This window comes from Aulonocara stuartgranti (assembly GCF_965226115.1).
Source record: "Aulonocara stuartgranti genome assembly, chromosome: 18".
NCBI classification, from domain to species: Eukaryota; Metazoa; Chordata; class Actinopteri; order Cichliformes; family Cichlidae; genus Aulonocara; species Aulonocara stuartgranti.
This window is the reverse complement of record NC_138954.1, coordinates 16,296,269-16,317,867: the sequence shown is the minus strand read 5'-3', so window position 1 is coordinate 16,317,867 and position 21,599 is coordinate 16,296,269. Positions and strand designations below refer to the sequence as shown.

General features: G+C 39.7%; 1 protein-coding gene and 1 long non-coding RNA gene across 3 annotated transcripts in view; one reads left to right on the top strand and one right to left on the bottom strand.

The window, feature by feature from the left end:
* The window catches only part of asic1c (acid-sensing (proton-gated) ion channel 1c), a gene marked incomplete at its 5' end in the record, with an annotated part of 117,659 nt that overhangs the window by 62,015 nt on the left and 34,045 nt on the right, over positions 1-21,599 (top strand). Inside the window, one exon of one of the 2 annotated variants that reach the window (XM_082512736.1) lies at positions 19,910-20,590. The exons of the other annotated variant lie outside the window; for it this stretch is intronic. Coding sequence (XP_082368862.1) covers positions 20,063-20,590 — 528 coding nt within the window. Of the gene's footprint in view, positions 1-19,909; positions 20,591-21,599 lie in introns of those variants that run through there. 2 annotated transcript variants of the gene reach the window in all.
* On the bottom strand, positions 8,864-13,861 carry LOC309693487. The gene is made up of 2 exons (XR_014272655.1): positions 13,734-13,861; positions 8,864-9,331 (listed from the first exon to the last, which is right to left on the bottom strand). It is a non-coding gene; the product is annotated as an uncharacterized lncRNA (long non-coding RNA).

The following is a 21,599-nucleotide window of genomic DNA, read 5'->3' as shown; positions in this document are numbered from 1 at the left end:
GAGTTGCATGGAAACGTCATGACCCATATGAAGATTTAAAATTGTAATTTTGTTGCAAAAACATGAAGGATGAAAAAAGCTGCAGCCTTCAATGCTAAGTGTCTTATTTTCCCTTCTTATAGAGCAAACGAAAAGAACGTCTCTCATATTGTCTGTTACTCACCAAACATGCAAAACAAGCACGACTGTCATGTTTTCTTTCTTTCCTTGGTTCCTTTGATTTCTCAGATTATTTAAAGAAGTGGTCACTGTCCAGCCTACAATGAGAGAAAGACTGCTCTCTTAACGGTGGCTTGTAAGTCCTTGGCTTCAGAGTTCTGGGCTTTTGCTGCCAAATGGATTTTTAAAATTATGATCCTGCCTACGTTATTGGACCAACCTACAGTGAGTTGTTTTGCAGTAAGATACCATGTTGATGCCTCATATTAGTGTGTCTCAAAAAAAATGAATATCTGGATCTGAAAAAAGATCTTTTTTTTCACAATTGAAATTCCAAAAGATTAACTTTCATATATTCTCTATTCATTACATGTAAAATGAAGCATTTCAGGAATTTGGTGTTTTAATTGTGATGATTATGTTTTATAGCCCATGAAAACCAGAACCCCAGTAACTCAGATTATTAGTATATTGCCTAAGAGCAATCACAAAACAAGAATTTACAATACAGAAATGTAATGTACTCAGTACTTGGTTAGGGCTACATTTCCTCATGAGCTCCTGCATCGGTGTTGTGGAGGTGATCAGCTTGTGGTACTGCTGAGGCGTGACTGAAGCCCAGGCTGCTTTGATGGTATTTTGAGGTCAGGTGTTTCTCGTGGTCTTCTCCGTGGGTTCAGGCCAGGAGAGCTGACTGGCCAAATCAGAATCAGAATCAGAATCAGAATACTTTATTGATCCCTGGGGGAAATTATTTTTTGTTACAGTGCTCCATATTAAACCAACATTAAGACAAGACAGACAATACGCTAACTAAGAATAGTACAATATATACATATATATACATACATACATACATAAGTCACTTATAAATAAATATTTGGAAAAGAAACATGTGTAGTTGTAGCAGCAAACAGTGTGTTAAGTGGATGCGTTGTACAGGGAGATGGCCACAGGCAGGAATGATTTCCTGTGTCATTCAGTGGTGCTTTTCGGTAATCTCAGTCTCTCACTGAACGAGCTCCTGTGACTGACCAACATGTCATGGAGTGGGTGGGAGGTGTTATCCAACATTGTCTTTATCTTGGACAGCATCCGCCTCTCCGACACCACCTTGAGGGAGTCCAGCTCCATCCCCACAACATTGCTGGCCTTACGGATCAGTTTATTAAGTCTGTTGGCATCTGCGACCCTCAGCCTGCTCCCCCAGCATGCAACAGCATAGAGGATCGCACTGGCCACCACAGACTCATAGAAAATCCTCAGCATTTTCTGGCAGATGTTGAAGGACCTCAGTCGCCTCAAAAAATAGAGACGACTCTGGCCCTTCCTGTAAAGTGCTGTGGTGTTTTTAGCCCAGTCCAGTTTATTGTCAATGTGTACTCCAAGGTATTTATAGTCCTCCACAATGTCAACACTGACCCCCTGGATTGAAACAGGGGTCAAGTGTTTCCTGGTCTTCCTGAAGTCCACGATCAGTTCCTTGGTCTTTGCCACGTTGAGCTGCAGATGATTCTGCTCACACCACGTGACAAAGGAGTCGACCACAGCCCGGTACTCTGTCTCATCATCCCTGCTGATGCATCCAACCACCGCAGAGTCATCAGAAAACTTCTGAAAATGGCAGGTCTCTGTGCAGTGGCTGAAGTCTGTGGTGTAGAGGGTGAAGAGGAAGGGGGAGAGGACAGTCCCCTGTGGTGCCCCTGTGTTGCTAATCACCTTGTCAGACACACACTGTGGGAGACGTACATATTGTGGTCTTCCTGTCAGGTAATCAACAATCCAGGACACCAGAGAAGCATCCACCTGCATCGCTGCTAACTTATCACCCAGGAGGGTCGGCCTGATGGTGTTGAAAGCACTGGAAAAGTCAAAAAACATGACCCTCACAGTGCTCGCCGGCTGGTCCAGATGGGTGTAGACACGATTGAGCAGGTAGATGATGGCGTCCTCTGTTCCGAGACGAGGCTGATAAGCGAACTGAAGGGGATCCAGATGTGGTCTTACTATGGGTCGCAGCTGGTCCAGGATGAGCCTTTCCAGGGTCTTCATGATGTGGGAGGTCAGTGCCACGGGCCTATAATCCTGGGGGCCACTGGGACGAGGCGTCTTTGGTACAGGGACGAGGCATGATGTCTTCCACATCACCGGGACCCTCTGCAGACTCAGACTCAGCATAAACAGTTTATGAAAGACTCCACACAGCTGGGGGGCACAGGCCTTGAGGACAAGGGGACTCACTCCGTCTGGTCCAGCAGACTTGCCTGAGTGAAGTCTCCTCATTTGCATCTCAACCTGGTATTGAGTGAAGGTGATGGGTGGGGGAGGGGTGTCAGGAATCTCACAGGAGGCAACATGTGAAGAGAGAGAAATATGCTCATTAATAACATGGTCAACAAACCTTTTGGTACTAGGTTTGGCACTGTGGCGAGGTGCTAAGTCCTGCTGTGGCTCTTGATGCACTGACATCGGCCTCAGTTCACGTCCAAGTCCTTGGACAATCTTTTCTTTACAATCTTTACAAGGCTGTGATCATCTGTGTTGCCTGTACACCTTTTTCCTGTGACGTTTCCCCTCCAATGATCTAAATAAGCTTTAATAAAGCAGTCTGCAAACTTTTCAGTACTAACATTCTGTGGCTTAACCTCCTCATGGAGGATGTTGTTGATTGTCATCTGGACAACTGTCAAGTTAGCAGCCTTCCCCATGATTGCTGTTACGTTTACTGAACAAAGCAGAGAAATACATGCCATGTATACTGTGTGAAAAACAATTTACTCAAACTGTAAATTAAATATTCTAATAATTTGAAATATTTCTGATCAAAATTAAAGCAAAAAAGATTGGAATATTTCACGTTGTATGTAATGGATATTGAATATATGAAAGCTTTCCCTTTCGAAATTTTGGAATTTTCCTAGTTGGGTTGACTCAGCCTGATGGGATTTTCAATAAACATTCTTCTCTATAAGAGGTACAACACTTGGACTCAGTTAGAGCCAGCACTTTGCTAAATTTGGCTGGAAACCAAGAAAAGGACAGAGAAAGCTATATTTAGAAACATCTCTCAGACCTAGAGTGTCCATGTTATCAGTGATTTCATCAAGTGGAGCTTCAAGTGGAGCTTCCTGGATATTTTTCTTGTGTTCATGGAGTCAGTGAACTTTTGAACAATGGACTATTCACTGTAATTTCCTGGAGACCTGAGCCCTTGTTCAGGCAGGGGGGTAAGAGCAACAGATTCAGAAATAAAAGCTCCAACAATACCATGTAACACAAATTCCACTAAGTCAGCAAATTAAGATCCTCCCCTTCATTATCCAGATAGCCCTGGAGAAAAGTGTCTATTATCACAGGTTAAGGATCACCTCACATACTGGTAAAAGTAACCATTGATTCGATTTTAAGATGGACGTTTAATTTTAAGTTTCATCCTCAAAGATCAGAGAATTAAAGTGCTTCCTAGAAAGTGACCTGGACTTTTCTTATCCTCTCTTGAAGCTGAAGTAGTCCGTCATTCGTCAGACTTAAAAGGTCGTCTGGTGATGACAGCACAGGTTACAGGCTTGTCTCGTGTATGACTTTGAGGAAAATGGAGTTATTCAGAAAAATAGAATATTGTCTTATTTGAGAATAAAATGCTACAGCAGTGTTCTCTGACCCTTAGACAAACCTGTGAAATTAGTTTTATACATTTCTGAAAAGTTCACTCTTTGAAGAGGCCGGATCTTCGCACCATGCACAAAAATGTATCAGATGGATTTTTTTTTTGTTGTTGTTGTTTTTTAAGATTTGCTTCTTGAGAGCGTTGTTTCCAAACTGCTCTCTTAAAAGGATAAGGGAAAAGTCACCTTTTATTCCCCTTAACTGTGCTTAGAGCTACAGTAATTGCTGTCTTAGATGGACAGAAATTAATTTTTGAAAGCTCTTTGAAGTACCCACAGTGAAGCTTTTCAGCCTTTCATACTCAGTGTGATTACTTTGGCAGCTGTATGAAGAACGCCGCTTGTGCCTGATGAATAACTGTCAGCATGGAGTTAGGTATTAAAACAAACTGGGGAGGGTTTCTGTCATTACTACGAAATACAAAGATCGTTGTCTCCTCTGAAGCCGTAATGCATGTGAAGCAAAGATACAGTGTACACCACTGCATCTTTGCAAGCGCCAATTCGAGCACCTTCCTTTTGCTAATGTGACAGCCATTTTATCAAGGATTCTCCTGTGTTTGGGTCAATACTGAAATATTGAATTTCCTCATTAATCGCTGCCCATTTCCTGCTTGCCATAAGAGAAAGCAGCTGCGCTGTACACTCACTGAGGCCACAGACTCTGATTATTGCCATTTAAAAATCTGATCACTTCTTATGATGTGAAAGTGGACCAGCGGATGGTAGCTGCAGATACTGCACTGGCATTAAAATGTGTGAGTAGTATGTAGTCCTGGCTTATTCAGATGACCAGTGAGTACTTCTGCATACGTGCAGAATGAAATAAAGGCAAATCTAAAATTGTTTTTGCACCATAGAAGCTCATGGAAATGAGGTGTTTTGATTGCAAAAAGAAAATAAAATAGTGCTGGTCAAAGGGGACCTCTTTTGTTAAACTGCAGCTCCTTGTTTTTATTCTGGCTGCCCCTAACAAATAGAAGGTTTTGAGGATCAGTCTGTTTGCACATTTGCACAAATTGCATTCATTTTTGCTCTGTTCTGATAAACTATTTACATAATTAAGTCATCATTTGAGTGCTTAAAAAGATTAAACATCCACTGCTTCGGGCCTGAACTGTGAATGTCTGTTGAAATTCCGAAGTTGAACTGAATTAAATATTTTGGAATAATGGACTTTTGTTGGACAGAACAAGCCATTTCCTGCAACACGCCTTGGGAAATTGTAATGGACATTTTTAATGTTTAATGTTTTATGATTTACATCATTGGATCTAATGGAAATAACATTATGTGCAACCCAACAACAGTCTGTCAGTCACAGCAGTTGCATTTGCACACTTTGATGAGATTGACAATGGTTAAAAGTTCTGGGAAAGAAGAGAAAGCAGACTATGAGTTTAGATCATTGAGTGGCTTTTCTTATTTGTTTTCTTCTGTTTTTTGTTGTTTTGTTTTTGTTTTTTGCTATTTAGCATTCAGTCCCTCCGGTCACTAAAAGACGTCATCACTTAGGCGAACCCTAAAGCCTAACTCCCAGAAGGTTCGGGGGTCTGAGGTTTAAAACATTTTGAGATGAATTCCAGCATCCAGCTCTCACCCTGCATTTTAATGAGCCTATTTGCATACTTGTTCATCATTATCTCTGTAAAGCTTATTGATGTGAAAAGTGTCGTCACATTAATGTGTTAGCTCAGCACTTTCAAACTTGGCTCCTTTTCTATATTTTGATTTTGGAAATACATGAAAGGACTTGTCGACATGTGATGAGAGGAATGAGGGAAGACAGTTGGGCAACACTTACATAAAGTCACTGTGGCTTGAATTCTACTCATGCAGGACATTGTACCTCCCAGCTGTGACTGCTGGCCTTCCTGCCACAAAGATAGCAAGCTAATTAGGATTTTCGGAAGATTTCGGATGGGCAGGTCTGACACTTTACCTCCACAGTCAGTATTTAAACGAACCTTATACTTTTTCAAAAGATGTTCCAGTAGTCACCTATAACATTCCCTTTGTCAGATTCAGCACTGACAGTCTCGACACGGTCGGGATACAAAGTGGCTGATGAGAAGGAGGACTTGGATATCTGACATCAGTAACCATGACACGTGTGAATCCAGCCTCAGCTCCGTTTTCTTCTTGCTGTAGAGTGAAAGAAGGTGCTCCCAGGCCACAGAGAAGCCATGATGTACTGAACTGCTGATTTCTTGCGGCAGCGCATTAACCAGTACACTTAACTTAAAGCAGCTGGAAAAACTCCACAGTGTATTGATTGAGCAGTGGCTTGCACTTCACTTAGAGTGCACCTATTAATTACACGAATACACTGTGACAACTTTAGCGTTTGTTGTAGTTGAAGAAAGATAATTCCATTTCCCGAGAGATGATAAAGAAGAGCGGAGATGGTACTTACACAACATCAGTGCTGATTTTCCTGAAAGCATAATGAAGAAGTCTCTAATGAATTCACAAACAGAAAGTCTCAGTGCCTCAGCAAACTGCCTGTACATTAAGTCATGGTTTAAAGATACCTTCTTTAAGTTGTTCTATCTGAACCCTTATAGTTTCACATTTTTATGCTTTTTTTTTTCTCCTGTTGGTTGGCTATCTTCAAGGTTTAAGAGCTTTCTGGTTCCCTTTTTGTTTTTATGTACACACACGTCAATGCTCGACTAAAGTGTGCTACACCTTTAAAATATTTTCTGAACTTCTTGATTTCTTAAGAACTCCCATCGAGGTTTGAGGTTGTTTGTCTGTTATTTTATTGCATGTGTCAAATTTTAAATGGCATTTGGTGGGAAAACAACAAACAAATGATTAGTTTTTGTTGCATCCTGATGTTGCAACATAGCGTGTTGCTCGTCATTTCATGTCACGAACCCACACTCTGACCTTTTATGTGTTATTTTAGTCTGTAGAATATTTATTTGTAAAAATAATGAGCGAAATGGGCCCCCACCGGCATGCTATTCATACACCATCCTATAATATCACATTGTTTGTTTTGAATTCAGGAATAGATTTAAAAATTAAAGGGATATTTTAGCAATTTTCACTAAGCGCATTATTTGACCTTAATCACTACAAACAAATATTTGCATATGAATGCGCGCAACTTAAAGCTTTTTGGTTCCTGCTGGTCGTTTGCTTTGTAGGCTTGAGCTTAATCTGGAGACTGAAAAAACACCACATTCTGACTGCAGTTTAGTTTTGTTAACACTAAAACTATTCGGTCAATTCGAAACATTTTGTTCAATTCAGTAAATTTTATTACTTACTGAATTTAAGGCCATGTTAAATGACTTGACCTGCTGACTGCAGATGTTTTGCCTGAATAGAACATTACTTTTACTAAGGCATTTGTTCTATATTGACACTGAAGTTTATACATTTGGGTTGTGGTTATTTAATTTGTTTATTAATTAATTAATTCATGTATTTATTTTGCCAGTACTTAACTGGTGTATGGATTTATATATCTATGTGCTATTAATTTATATTAATTTATGCAACTTATGACAGTACTGCTGTCCTTCTTGGACTGGACACTGTAAAAAATCCTTTTAATCTCAAGAGTTTTATTAAAGGTTAAAAAAATAATAAGCAATTATTCCACCTTTATATTGTAAGGTGAAGAGCCCACTATATTAGAAAATCAGAGGCTCTCTTATGAGCAACACTTGGGAGCAGTAGTGAAGAAGAACTCCCTTTTAACAGGAAGAGACCTCCAGCAAAACAAAACTAGCCTCAAGGAGGGACAGAAAGCTACCAACAACCAGTTGAGGGGTGAGGGGAAAGAGAGAGAAAGGAGAGAAGAGAGAGAAAGATTAAAACACACAAATAGTTGGCAAGAAAAGGCAAAAAATAATGCTGTACATCTATAAACAATGACCGAAGGGTGAACAGGAAGTTTATCCCTGGATATGTGCAGCTACACAGGAATAATTGAAAAAAATCAGCTGTTGGCCCAAGAGGTTAAGTCAGCAGACTAGCCAGTGGGTTTGCAGACAAGCCTTATATTCATGGACATTACAGTTTGTGTCACACTGATCACAGAAAACGTGACAAAAAGCGTAGTGCTGGACACCTTTTTTAATCAAAGAAATGCAAAATAAAATGATAAATATGAGTGCATGTGCACTATGCATGCAAAAGTACGTACCATCAGTACTTACTGCATATGACTGATGGTGTACGTACAGTCCGTTTCCGGCTGGCACACATTAAATGATAGAGTTAGGGCTATGACAGTGTTAAGTGCATATGGGGAGGTAACAACTTAATTAATAATGTTAGAGCTCTTAAAGCTGCACCGATCAATATTTTTACATTAGCCGAGAAGTAAATGACGGTGAGTAATGAGCAATGTTGTTGTGTTGTTTGTCGTAATGTAACCAAGAGTCACCCTGCAGTTTACCCTCAAAGTGTTTTAGTGCCTTCAGTTCATTCATTCGGTCGTATTGCCCACAGCCTTTTCTTTCACATTCATTTCCACTGCTTTCACAAGCATCAGGAGGCAGATTTTCTTTCATGAAAGTCTGGTTCAGAATGATTCGCCTGCCTCCAAACTGCAGAGAAACAAAAATTAGCAACTAGCTGGTGAACATTGTGAAACTGTTTTCAGGTGAAGAACCAGATATTTCTCCTGAGAGTTGGTGGGGACCAAAACAGAGGTGAGAAGGAAAATTGGAGTCAGAGATGTGTTGAAGCAACATCTTAAAATTTACAGGGAGCTTGCTATTGGACTTCCAATTGGTTGCAAATCCTTTGTAACACGGTTGTTATTAGATGTGATGAATACGTTCTGCTGTTCCACCCACAAAAAGCAAAAACCATATCTGATTTTAATTTTTAATTTTTGATGATCTCCCATGTGAGGTCGTCTCCTTTTGCATCTCCTTTGCACATGCTGCTTAAAGTCCAGTTTTCACCACATATGATGGTGAGTGACGATTGTGTTGGTGTAGTGTTAAGGTTCAAAATATTGGGGATGGAGACAAGAGAAAAACCACAATAACAACACTGGTCCGGTCGGGTTGAGTCAAACGATGATTTAATGATCACACACGTGGGAGATGGACACTGATGCAGACAGCCTCAAAATCTCAAAATGGTGGAGCATTGCTCAAACTTTTATAGCCTCTGGTGCCTCCACCTTATCATACAAAGCCTAAACATTCACATGCTTTCTCTCACACAGCGCCTAAGCTACGACCTTGGCTCCCTGTTTATCTGCTCCTGCTGAAATGGGGCAGAAAACTCCAGCACACTCTGTTCTCTTCTACTCAGACAAATTAGATTTCTTATAACTCAGCAGTATAATGCATCATAAAACAATATCATTCATTCACAACAAGTCAGCAGTTTAATGTAATGCAAATCAGTTTAACTAATGCAATAGTTATCAGCTTCTTCTAATTCAGGAGAATAATGCAAACTAAAACTACATAATAATTCACAATCTTTAATTAGGGGTATAACATGGCATAAAATAATATTATAATCTAACAATTCCCCCTGATGAGGTCATTAGAATAATGACCTCACAAACACCCTGTAGCCCAGTGTGGCCGGGTTCATCTCTTCTCACTCCTGAGGTCCTGTGTCCCCCTGACGGGCAAACCATATGTAAGATGACCTCTGTGTTTGCGCAAGTCAGGTGCAAGACAAACTATTACTACAAGGATAGCAGGTCCAGATGACACTCCCCTGTTCTCCCACAGCTTTATTTGGTGTTCCCTTATACCATTCAGACGTAGACTAGAACCTCTGTCCGAAGAGCTCTTAACCTTTATTTTATTGCTGCAGCTACCAGTGTCGTCCAGTTGCGTGATCCTCTGTTCTTCTTACTTCAACCTCAGGGGTTAGACAACCCTTCAGTCGTGACACAGATCAGGGGATTATTCTGCCCCTATTTCAAACAACGATCTGTGTATCCTCGGGTCCTGTGTCTCCCGTGTATCCTCCAGAAAAGAACAGGAAGGCGTCCCCCTTTTGCCCAAGAGCCTCTCGAACCTCGTTGGTCTGGTGTTTCCGGATTTCCGTCAACCCCTTCATGGTTATTGCTGTATTTATGGGATTCATCCTTTTGAAGTGACTAGCTGGAGCCCAAACGCCATGACCCTTGGACCCAGTTGGTGTCTCGGCAGTCACTGTATCTGTCTCTGCTGCGAAGGACCCTCGTATCTCTGTGGCCTCGTCTGGTGTCTGTTCCTTTCTCTGTAAGAGACAGAAAACCAAAACACCTCTCTTCCTAACCCTAATAATCTAATGTTGTTATCTACTGACCTTCTAGTGATTCAAAATTGGTCTAAAACATTCAGAATGTCCCAGGGACTTATTCTAATCATATCTTATGTGTGTGTAAGCGTGTTTGCATTTAGCCCTCTGCACTCAAGGCGTTTCCTACACTTTATCAGTCCGGACAGTCACGCCGAACGAAGCTTCTGACCTTCAAAAGGCCGAGTGCCAACTCGTTATAAGCACATTTGCAAGGTGTGTCTGAAAATTATTGAAACCGCTCTTTTTAACAAAAGACAAAGAAATTAACAAATCTTCTAAGCGCTATTCAGTTCATTTCAATGAGTAATGATTAAACATGAAAGTGATAGTTTATGCTTTTTCACTGATTCTCTAAAAGGTCCGTCTTCTCGGACCGCTATTAGCTTAAGCTTTACCATTCCTAAATTATTAAAGACACAAATGAAGTTATAAATTGTTCAAATAATCCTTGTTTGATGTTAAAGCTCAACCTTCCCCCCCTTTTTTGACACATTCCAATGTGTCAAATCAACGGAGCTAGAACATTCAAAAAAAAAAAAAAAGTTAGGCAGCTACAAAGTTTCCCAGACTCTTAAGGTGATCCGCGTGTAACGTTCTGACTCAGGTATTTAATATTTTAATAAATGTCGTTTAATTAACTGCCACTATTTAAACTAACCTTAAAGACATAATTGAAGAAAAGATCACAAAGAATAACATGATATCAGTGTTTTGTAAGCGCGTGCAGCCCTCTATGCTCGAAGCCTTTTCCCTCCATAGATCAGTCAGACATTCGCGCTGACTGTAGCTTTTAACCCTTATTAACTTGAGCACAACTCTACAATGAGCAACAAGTTGCAATATGTATGAAAATGATCATGGTTACACCTGCAATGAAAAATTATATCATTATCCTAACACCTGTAAATAGAAGATTCATCAGAGGTTATAACAATCACAGGAACACAGATGTTAGTATAAGGTCAAAAGCTTCAATAAATGATCATCGATGCAATGCTTGTTGCATGATTCTCATACAATAATAATGCTGACATTAAAATAACAGTAAAACACCCCCTTTTGTCCCATTTCACTTGACACCTAAACGTTTATAAATGCCTCTTTTATTCTTAATTTTATTTCCCCTTTTTCTCCCCTTTTTGACCACAGCAGGGGGATCTTAGTTTTGAATCAGCCATGAATCCAGCTCACCTGATTCATCAGTGAGCTCCACCATCACTGGCGTCTGACAGGGTGGCGCTGCATACTCTTCCTTTAATGTCGCTATTTTCAACCTGTTAATGAGAGTGTTTAAACCTGAAGTCGACTACGTCCACAACAAGTCAATACAGCTGTAAATGTGGCCAATTATCAATCTATTACCAATCAATAACAACAGATAACTTCTATTTTATGCATGCTTTTAATCAACCACTCACCCAGAGGATCTCCAATCCCAGGAAATGCCTTCTCCTCCTTTAATGAGTCTGTCATCCTTCCATGCCCTGGTAACTGGTCCATCCAGAGCCATATGATCTCAAATATACATACAACAAGCCAAACCACACCTTGGTCACACCAACCCCTTTCCACCCCCAAGATGTCCAATGCCATCCTAGTATGGACTGTCAAATGTGGCTTTAACGCTGACTGTTCTGACAATCCATTTTATAACGTTCCTGGTCAGATTTGCCAATCTCTGCACCAGGGTTTTAAACTTTTCGCCATTTTCATTAGGTTTTATTTTTTATTTAGTTTCGACTCCAGATTTTCAATTTTTTGCCAGTTGTAATTAGTTTTTACCAATTCTTTGCTAGTTTAGTCTAGTTTTTATTTTCTGAAAATCCTTAGTTTCAATTTAGTTTTATTTGTGTTTTGCAAAAGTTAAGTGTAACAAACTCTCAGTTCCATCATATCAATCATGCTCTTCTGCTTATCCTTGGGTGTTGAGACTAATAGCTATTAATTCTTGCCGCACCGAGTGTTCCTAATTTTGGTTGAAGTCAATTGATAACCTTTTCCATGCGATTGTTTCACACCTTTATTTAGATGTCCCAGTCCTGTTATCTCGGGATACATCACGCTGCCTTATCTGGGGTTAGCTATTTTCTTGGGATGCGAGTTAAGTGGGTGAGCTCTTCAAAGAGGGGGAGTGTGCTCCCCCTGATGAGGTCTTCTAGGTAAGCTAGGTTAACCTTCTTGTGTGAGCTTTTCAAGTGCACTTTTAAGGTTTGTGGGATTTTTTTTTTTTTTTTTATAAATGTCCCTCAAGACCCCCTGATGACCCAGTAATTCATTTTTGCACACTGTAGTACACATTTAGTTTTTTGCTTGTAGCTCTCATACTCTACTTGCCACTCCTCTAAGTTCTGATGTTTCTTAGAGAGGACAACAGTACCTTTAAAATTATGTCACATGTGTGGGGGTGTGGCCTTGCCAATTGTTTTTCCCACCTTTTCAAAATGGCTGGCGTGCCCACAAGCACATTTTATGGAAGAGAGAAAGGTAAGCTTGATATTTACATTTAAAATGTTTTGTTAAACTCAGATTCTTATTTTATTCAAAAAATAAACATCTAGTAAATAATTTCAGGGGTCTTTAAGAATTAGGCTCATTTACTTTCACTGGGAACATGACTAATTTATTAATGTGTGCTCTACACATTGGGACTTTATATTTATATTTATTTCACTTTTTCCTAATACCCAACTTTTGACCAAGGCGGAGAGAATTCTTAACACAATTATTAAGGGAGATTCAAACATAGATTTTTCAAAATATGAGAGGGTCAGGACCCACTAGAAGCCACACAAAGATTATCGAGATGCAGTGGCAGATGTAATAGAGAAAGACACAGGGCCACCTGAAATCTGTCGTCCTATCTGGTGCAAAACCAACATGTAGTAGAATCTGGAATTTTGATTTTGAGTTAAAAATAAAATATGGGTAAAATGCAGAAATCTTTTCCAGTAAAGTAAAAAATAAGAGTCGCAATTATAGTTGAATCCATAACACCTAATTGTTTCTACGAGATCACGTCGTTGCTGAGAGTTATCAGTGATCTCAATGTGTGAAAAGAACTCACAGTATCTGGGGTTTAAGCTCCTCTTAGCTGAGAAACCTGGGACAAACATGTGAACAAGACCTGAATAATACCAGTAATGAAGACTTCTCTCCAAAGATCAATAAAAGGAAGCCCCAATCTGATGAGAGTCTAGCAAAATATGGTTCACTCCACTTGCCTGAAATGGTTAGCAGTCCAAGGCATTTCAGTTGTAGAATGATTGGGTACAACAATGAAACAGATGTGAGATGAGGGAAGTGCCAAATGTTCCTTTGTGTCTCCAAATAAAATCAGTACTTCCTCAGATATCCTAAATAAATTGACTTTTGTGAAATAGAAAGTTCAGTGCCATCACTTATTCCTAAACCAATAGTTTACAGCTAGTGAAGTGTCAGTGACTTCTGGGTTGGTCCCTGATCTTCATCTTATGAGATTTCTTATAACTCAGCAGTATAATGCATCATAAAACAATATCATTCATTCACAACAAGTCAGCAGTTTAATGTAATGCAAATCAGTTTAACTAATGCAATAGTTATCAGCTTCTTCTAATTCAGGAGAATAATGCAAACTAAAACTACATAATAATTCACAATCTTTAATTAGGGGTATAACATGGCATAAAATAATATTATAATCTAACAATTCCCCCTGATGAGGTCATTAGAATAATGACCTCACAAACACCCTGTAGCCCAGTGTGGCCGGGTTCATCTCTTCTCACTCCCGAGGTCCTGTGTCCCCCTGACGGGCAAACCATATGTAAGATGACCTCTGTGTTTGCGCAAGTCAGGTGCAAGACAAACTATTACTACAAGGATAGCAGGTCCAGATGACACTCCCCTGTTCTCCCACAGCTTTATTTGGTGTTCCCTTATACCATTCAGACGTAGACTAGAACCTCTGTCCGAAGAGCTCTTAACCTTTATTTTATTGCTGCAGCTACCAGTGTCGTCCAGTTGCGTGATCCTCTGTTCTTCTTACTTCAACCTCAGGGGTTAGACAACCCTTCAGTCGTGACACAGATCAGGGGATTATTCTGCCCCTATTTCAAACAACGATCTGTGTATCCTCGGGTCCTGTGTCTCCCGTGTATCCTCCAGAAAAGAACAGGAAGGCGTCCCCCTTTTGCCCAAGAGCCTCTCGAACCTCGTTGGTCTGGTGTTTCCGGATTTCCGTCAACCCCTTCATGGTTATTGCTGTATTTATGGGATTCATCCTTTTGAAGTGACTAGCTGGAGCCCAAACGCCATGACCCTTGGACCCAGTTGGTGTCTCGGCAGTCACTGTATCTGTCTCTGCTGCGAAGGACCCTCGTATCTCTGTGGCCTCGTCTGGTGTCTGTTCCTTTCTCTGTAAGAGACAGAAAACCAAAACACCTCTCTTCCTAACCCTAATAATCTAATGTTGTTATCTACTGACCTTCTAGTGATTCAAAATTGGTCTAAAACATTCAGAATGTCCCAGGGACTTATTCTAATCATATCTTATGTGTGTGTAAGCGTGTTTGCATTTAGCCCTCTGCACTCAAGGCGTTTCCTACACTTTATCAGTCCGGACAGTCACGCCGAACGAAGCTTCTGACCTTCAAAAGGCCGAGTGCCAACTCGTTATAAGCACATTTGCAAGGTGTGTCTGAAAATTATTGAAACCGCTCTTTTTAACAAAAGACAAAGAAATTAACAAATCTTCTAAGCGCTATTCAGTTCATTTCAATGAGTAATGATTAAACATGAAAGTGATAGTTTATGCTTTTTCACTGATTCTCTAAAAGGTCCGTCTTCTCGGACCGCTATTAGCTTAAGCTTTACCATTCCTAAATTATTAAAGACACAAATGAAGTTATAAATTGTTCAAATAATCCTTGTTTGATGTTAAAGCTCAACCTTCCCCCCCTTTTTTGACACATTCCAATGTGTCAAATCAACGGAGCTAGAACTTTCAAAAAAAAAAAAAAGTTAGGCAGCTACAAAGTTTCCCAGACTCTTAAGGTGATCCGCGTGTAACGTTCTGACTCAGGTATTTAATATTTTAATAAATGTCGTTTAATTAACTGCCACTATTTAAACTAACCTTAAAGACATAATTGAAGAAAAGATCACAAAGAATAACATGATATCAGTGTTTTGTAAGCGCGTGCAGCCCTCTATGCTCGAAGCCTTTTCCCTCCATAGATCAGTCAGACATTCGCGCTGACTGTAGCTTTTAACCCTTATTAACTTGAGCACAACTCTACAATGAGCAACAAGTTGCAATATGTATGAAAATGATCATGGTTACACCTGCAATGAAAAATTATATCATTATCCTAACACCTGTAAATAGAAGATTCATCAGAGGTTATAACAATCACAGGAACACAGATGTTAGTATAAGGTCAAAAGCTTCAATAAATGATCATCGATGCAATGCTTGTTGCATGATTCTCATACAATAATAATGCTGACATTAAAATAACAGTAAAACACCCCCTTTTGTCCCATTTCACTTGACACCTAAACGTTTATAAATGCCTCTTTTATTCTTAATTTTATTTCCCCTTTTTCTCCCCTTTTTGACCACAGCAGGGGGATCTTAGTTTTGAATCAGCCATGAATCCAGCTCACCTGATTCATCAGTGAGCTCCACCATCACTGGCGTCTGACAGGGTGGCGCTGCATACTCTTCCTTTAATGTCGCTATTTTCAACCTGTTAATGAGAGTGTTTAAACCTGAAGTCGACTACGTCCACAACAAGTCAATACAGCTGTAAATGTGGCCAATTATCAATCTATTACCAATCAATAACAACAGATAACTTCTATTTTATGCATGCTTTTAATCAACCACTCACCCAGAGGATCTCCAATCCCAGGAAATGCCTTCTCCTCCTTTAATGAGTCTGTCATCCTTCCATGCCCTGGTAACTGGTCCATCCAGAGCCATATGATCTCAAATATACATACAACAAGCCAAACCACACCTTGGTCACACCAACCCCTTTCCACCCCCAAGATGTCCAATGCCATCCTAGTATGGACTGTCAAATGTGGCTTTAACGCTGACTGTTCTGACAATCCATTTTATAACGTTCCTGGTCAGATTTGCCAATCTCTGCACCAGGGTTTTAAACTTTTCGCCATTTTCATTAGGTTTTATTTTTTATTTAGTTTCGACTCCAGATTTTCAATTTTTTGCCAGTTGTAATTAGTTTTTACCAATTCTTTGCTAGTTTAGTCTAGTTTTTATTTTCTGAAAATCCTTAGTTTCAATTTAGTTTTATTTGTGTTTTGCAAAAGTTAAGTGTAACAAACTCTCAGTTCCATCATATCAATCATGCTCTTCTGCTTATCCTTGGGTGTTGAGACTAATAGCTATTAATTCTTGCCGCACCGAGTGTTCCTAATTTTGGTTGAAGTCAATTGATAACCTTTTCCATGCGATTGTTTCACACCTTTATTTAGATGTCCCAGTCCTGTTATCTCGGGATACATCACGCTGCCTTATCTGGGGTTAGCTATTTTCTTGGGATGCGAGTTAAGTGGGTGAGCTCTTCAAAGAGGGGGAGTGTGCTCCCCCTGATGAGGTCTTCTAGGTAAGCTAGGTTAACCTTCTTGTGTGAGCTTTTCAAGTGCACTTTTAAGGTTTGTGGGATTTTTTTTTTTTTTTTTATAAATGTCCCTCAAGACCCCCTGATGACCCAGTAATTCATTTTTGCACACTGTAGTACACATTTAGTTTTTTGCTTGTAGCTCTCATACTCTACTTGCCACTCCTCTAAGTTCTGATGTTTCTTAGAGAGGACAACAGTACCTTTAAAATTATGTCACATGTGTGGGGGTGTGGCCTTGCCAATTGTTTTTCCCACCTTTTCAAAATGGCTGGCGTGCCCACAAGCACATTTTATGGAAGAGAGAAAGGTAAGCTTGATATTTACATTTAAAATGTTTTGTTAAACTCAGATTCTTATTTTATTCAAAAAATAAACATCTAGTAAATAATTTCAGGGGTCTTTAAGAATTAGGCTCATTTACTTTCACTGGGAACATGACTAATTTATTAATGTGTGCTCTACACATTGGGACTTTATATTTATATTTATTTCACTTTTTCCTAATACCCAACTTTTGACCAAGGCGGAGAGAATTCTTAACACAATTATTAAGGGAGATTCAAACATAGATTTTTCAAAATATGAGAGGGTCAGGACCCACTAGAAGCCACACAAAGATTATCGAGATGCAGTGGCAGATGTAATAGAGAAAGACACAGGGCCACCTGAAATCTGTCGTCCTATCTGGTGCAAAACCAACATGTAGTAGAATCTGGAATTTTGATTTTGAGTTAAAAATAAAATATGGGTAAAATGCAGAAATCTTTTCCAGTAAAGTAAAAAATAAGAGTCGCAATTATAGTTGAATCCATAACACCTAATTGTTTCTACGAGATCACGTCGTTGCTGAGAGTTATCAGTGATCTCAATGTGTGAAAAGAACTCACAGTATCTGGGGTTTAAGCTCCTCTTAGCTGAGAAACCTGGGACAAACATGTGAACAAGACCTGAATAATACCAGTAATGAAGACTTCTCTCCAAAGATCAATAAAAGGAAGCCCCAATCTGATGAGAGTCTAGCAAAATATGGTTCACTCCACTTGCCTGAAATGGTTAGCAGTCCAAGGCATTTCAGTTGTAGAATGATTGGGTACAACAATGAAACAGATGTGAGATGAGGGAAGTGCCAAATGTTCCTTTGTGTCTCCAAATAAAATCAGTACTTCCTCAGATATCCTAAATAAATTGACTTTTGTGAAATAGAAAGTTCAGTGCCATCACTTATTCCTAAACCAATAGTTTACAGCTAGTGAAGTGTCAGTGACTTCTGGGTTGGTCCCTGATCTTCATCTTATGAGATTTCTTATAACTCAGCAGTATAATGCATCATAAAACAATATCATTCATTCACAACAAGTCAGCAGTTTAATGTAATGCAAATCAGTTTAACTAATGCAATAGTTATCAGCTTCTTCTAATTCAGGAGAATAATGCAAACTAAAACTACATAATAATTCACAATCTTTAATTAGGGGTATAACATGGCATAAAATAATATTATAATCTAACAGTAGCCAATAATCTCCTGCCTTTTTAATACACTATGAGGGGGGCACACAATGGCACGTACTGCAGAGGAGGCTGTTGGGCTGATTGGGGCCAGACCTCGGCTCAATCGTTTTGGTTCCCACCCAGCTCTCGTCACTCATGCAGATTCTTGGCATGGAACTCAGGTCATTTTCTCTGTGCACAAGTTTTAGGTATTTTGTGAAGTTATAGACGTACAAGTGGAAGTATTCAGAACAGGATTTGAATAGATCGATCTAATAATGTTGGCACACAGTGCTGAAGTGCTCAAAGAGACAAATAAAAGTCACCTAATAATTTTGCTGGGTTGCTTAAACTTTTAGATGCACATATCATGAATACAAGACAATACGACTCACAGAAGTCAGCTGTCACTTGCAGCAACTAAAGGACGTAAGTGCACATAGCTGAATAAAGAAAAGGAACAATAAAGTGAGATGGAAGCATCAAAAAAGCACAAAGAAGTAGATATAAATCAGTAAATATAAGAGATTACTTAGTAGGGAAAGAAAGCTGGTCTGAACTGGTTAACCAGCCTTGTTATAAGTAGTCCTGGCAGGCCATTAAAGCTGTGGCTGAGGTCCCAGCATCAGTTACCTTATTAACTTTGCTTTAAATGAATGCTCCTCTAAGCTGATCAATTCTAGTCGAGACAGATTCTCGCCAGTGTGAACTGAAGTAGCCTCAGGCTCACATTCTGCAAATATACACCTCTGTCCATGAGTAAAAAAATATGCAGGAGGGCGCATTAATAATTGATGCAGTTACAAAACTCATGATAAGGAGACTGCGGCAGGACAGAAGAAGATGTTTGCTTTAAACTTAAAGGATCAGGTACATGTGTACTGAGTGACAAGAACTTAGTGTACTTATTTTAACCCATTTCAATGGTTTAAAAGAAATAAGTCAGATATGTATGTTACCCTCTAACATAATGCTTTGTATGTAAAAAAAAAAAAAAAAAAAAATCTTACCAATTACACACTTCATAACATGATTAACACGGGTGTCATATTTAGATTCTGTCAGGAGGAATTAAAAGTTAACTGAAAACCATGAAGGAGCAAATCTTTGACCTTTCAGAACAATCCCTATGCAGGTGCTATTAAAGAAAGCACTAAATTATTACTCCAGTGTAGCTTCTAAGGTGTGTGGCATCTCAAGCTAAATGTGAAGCTAATTGAGAATTCATCACATGTTGTAGCTTGAAAATGTCAGCTGGCTGTCAAACAGCCATCTTTTTATCTGCATGACATCATATTTATGATGTCTCCGAGGGTTTTGACCGGCTGCCACTGATTAAATGACAGTGAATCATTCAGTTTGAGATAAAACAGTAAAAGTCCCCAATGCAAGTGTTAAAGGGAAGTATTCACAAGTTAACACAAATAAATGTCTGGAAGCTTCCACTAGAAAAAGAATTTTAACAGAAGAGAATAGTATTTGAGTACCAGAGGTCAGTAATGTGCTTCACTTTCACGTTTGCCTTTCTGCTGCATCAATCTGGACTCTATCCACTGCTACCCGTTGAAACTCTATCTCTTGCATTCAATGTGCCCTCTAAGATCTTATTGTGGAATGGTTGATATTACAGTTCATTGCTGCTTCCCAGCTCCAGATATCCAACCCTTTCCCCTCCCTCGGGTGGGAAAGGGAAACCAGACACTGTCTTGTCCAGCCTCCCCTTGGTTGGCTAAACCTCTCTGCTACCATCAGTTTTCGTTAGGGCACCGCTGCAGCCACACGACATCTGACAACCGCAAAACTTGACTGAGGAAAAATTTGGAGAAAATGGGAGCTCCAGAGGAGGAAGCGCCACGTCCCCCATCAGACATCACTGTTTTCGGGGCCAACTGTACGCTCCACGGCCTGAGCCACATATTTCTGCCCGGTGGAGTGACTTTCCGGCGGTTGCTCTGGGCTGCTGCATTCAGCGCCTCGCTTTCCATCTTCCTGCTCCAAGTGGCCGACCGTGTTATCGAGTATTATCAATACCCCCATGTTACAATTCTGGATGAAATGGACAGTCCCGTCATGTATTTCCCAGCCATAACCCTCTGCAACTACAACACCTTTCGAAAGTCCCAGCTCCGGAGGAATGATATCTTCTGGATGGCTGGACTCCTGGGTGTGGAACAAGGAGACTTTGATGATTTCATGGCCGCTATAGGGCAACCCACAGACAGCAACACCAAGTTTTTCCCCAGCAAGACCTTCAACATGCTGGAGTTTGTGCAGAGGACTAGTCATAACATAGAGGAGATGCTGCTTGACTGCAAATACAGAGGCAAGGACTGTGGTCCAGAGAACTTCACCACAGTAAGTAAGGCTCCTCATGTAGGTGTCACCTCTTGTGTGATCAGTGTAGCCACTCAATCATTTAGGGCTAAAACCAAAAAATCCCAAACAAGATCACAATGAGAGGTTGAACATGTTCTCTCTGCAATATTTCATAATGTCTCAGCAGGTTAATTGCTGATTCATTATTATTTAAACAAAATATTTAATGGGAAGTGTCAAATCGTGTGTTAAAAATCTTTAATTTGAAATTATTAATAGAAAGCTTGAAAGCAAAATTTGAACAGAAACAAAGCCTCAGGCAGAAATACCAACAACTGTGAGCTGTTCAATATTCATTATAAAACTACGATTCCAGCGCTTCATTTTGCCCGGGGGTGAAGTGAAAAATGAGTCTGTTTATGTTTCTGAACACCAGGAGATCTGCTCAAAGACGTTACATTTCCAAAATGAGCACTGTCATGATGTCATGATGAGCATAATCATTCAAATCAGATATCGTTAGTAGAGGAGACATCACTTTGATTCAAATTATGCTGTCACTGCGTAATTTAGCTTTTTTTTCATAACATAATCCCTACTTTATTTTTTAAAATACTAGTATAAATGACATGTTTGTGAAAAGATAAAGTAGCTTTAGGGAGAACAATGGGTACGTGGGTGGAAGAGGAAAAGTTTCTGAGGAATACTAATAAAGCAGCACTTTATCTCTGTTTACAAAGCAGGAATGTGTTTCGTTCGCCTTTATAGTGATGCCAATATTTATGCTGGGTCCAGTTCTTCACTTTGTGACTGCTATTAGCTGTAATTTTTCTTGAAGGAGAAATGAAAGTTACTTTCTTAAAAGTGTCCTCCGAAACGTTTAATCTACTGAGGTGCCATATGGTTCAACAAATCTCTGCTGGCATCATGCATCATGCATTATGAAGCAAGCATATGCTGTTTTCAAGACCAGTAGGGTTTTTAACACGTTACTGTTTTTCTTTGTAAATACCTCAGAAGGATTGTCGTCTTCATCGTAGTAATGGCA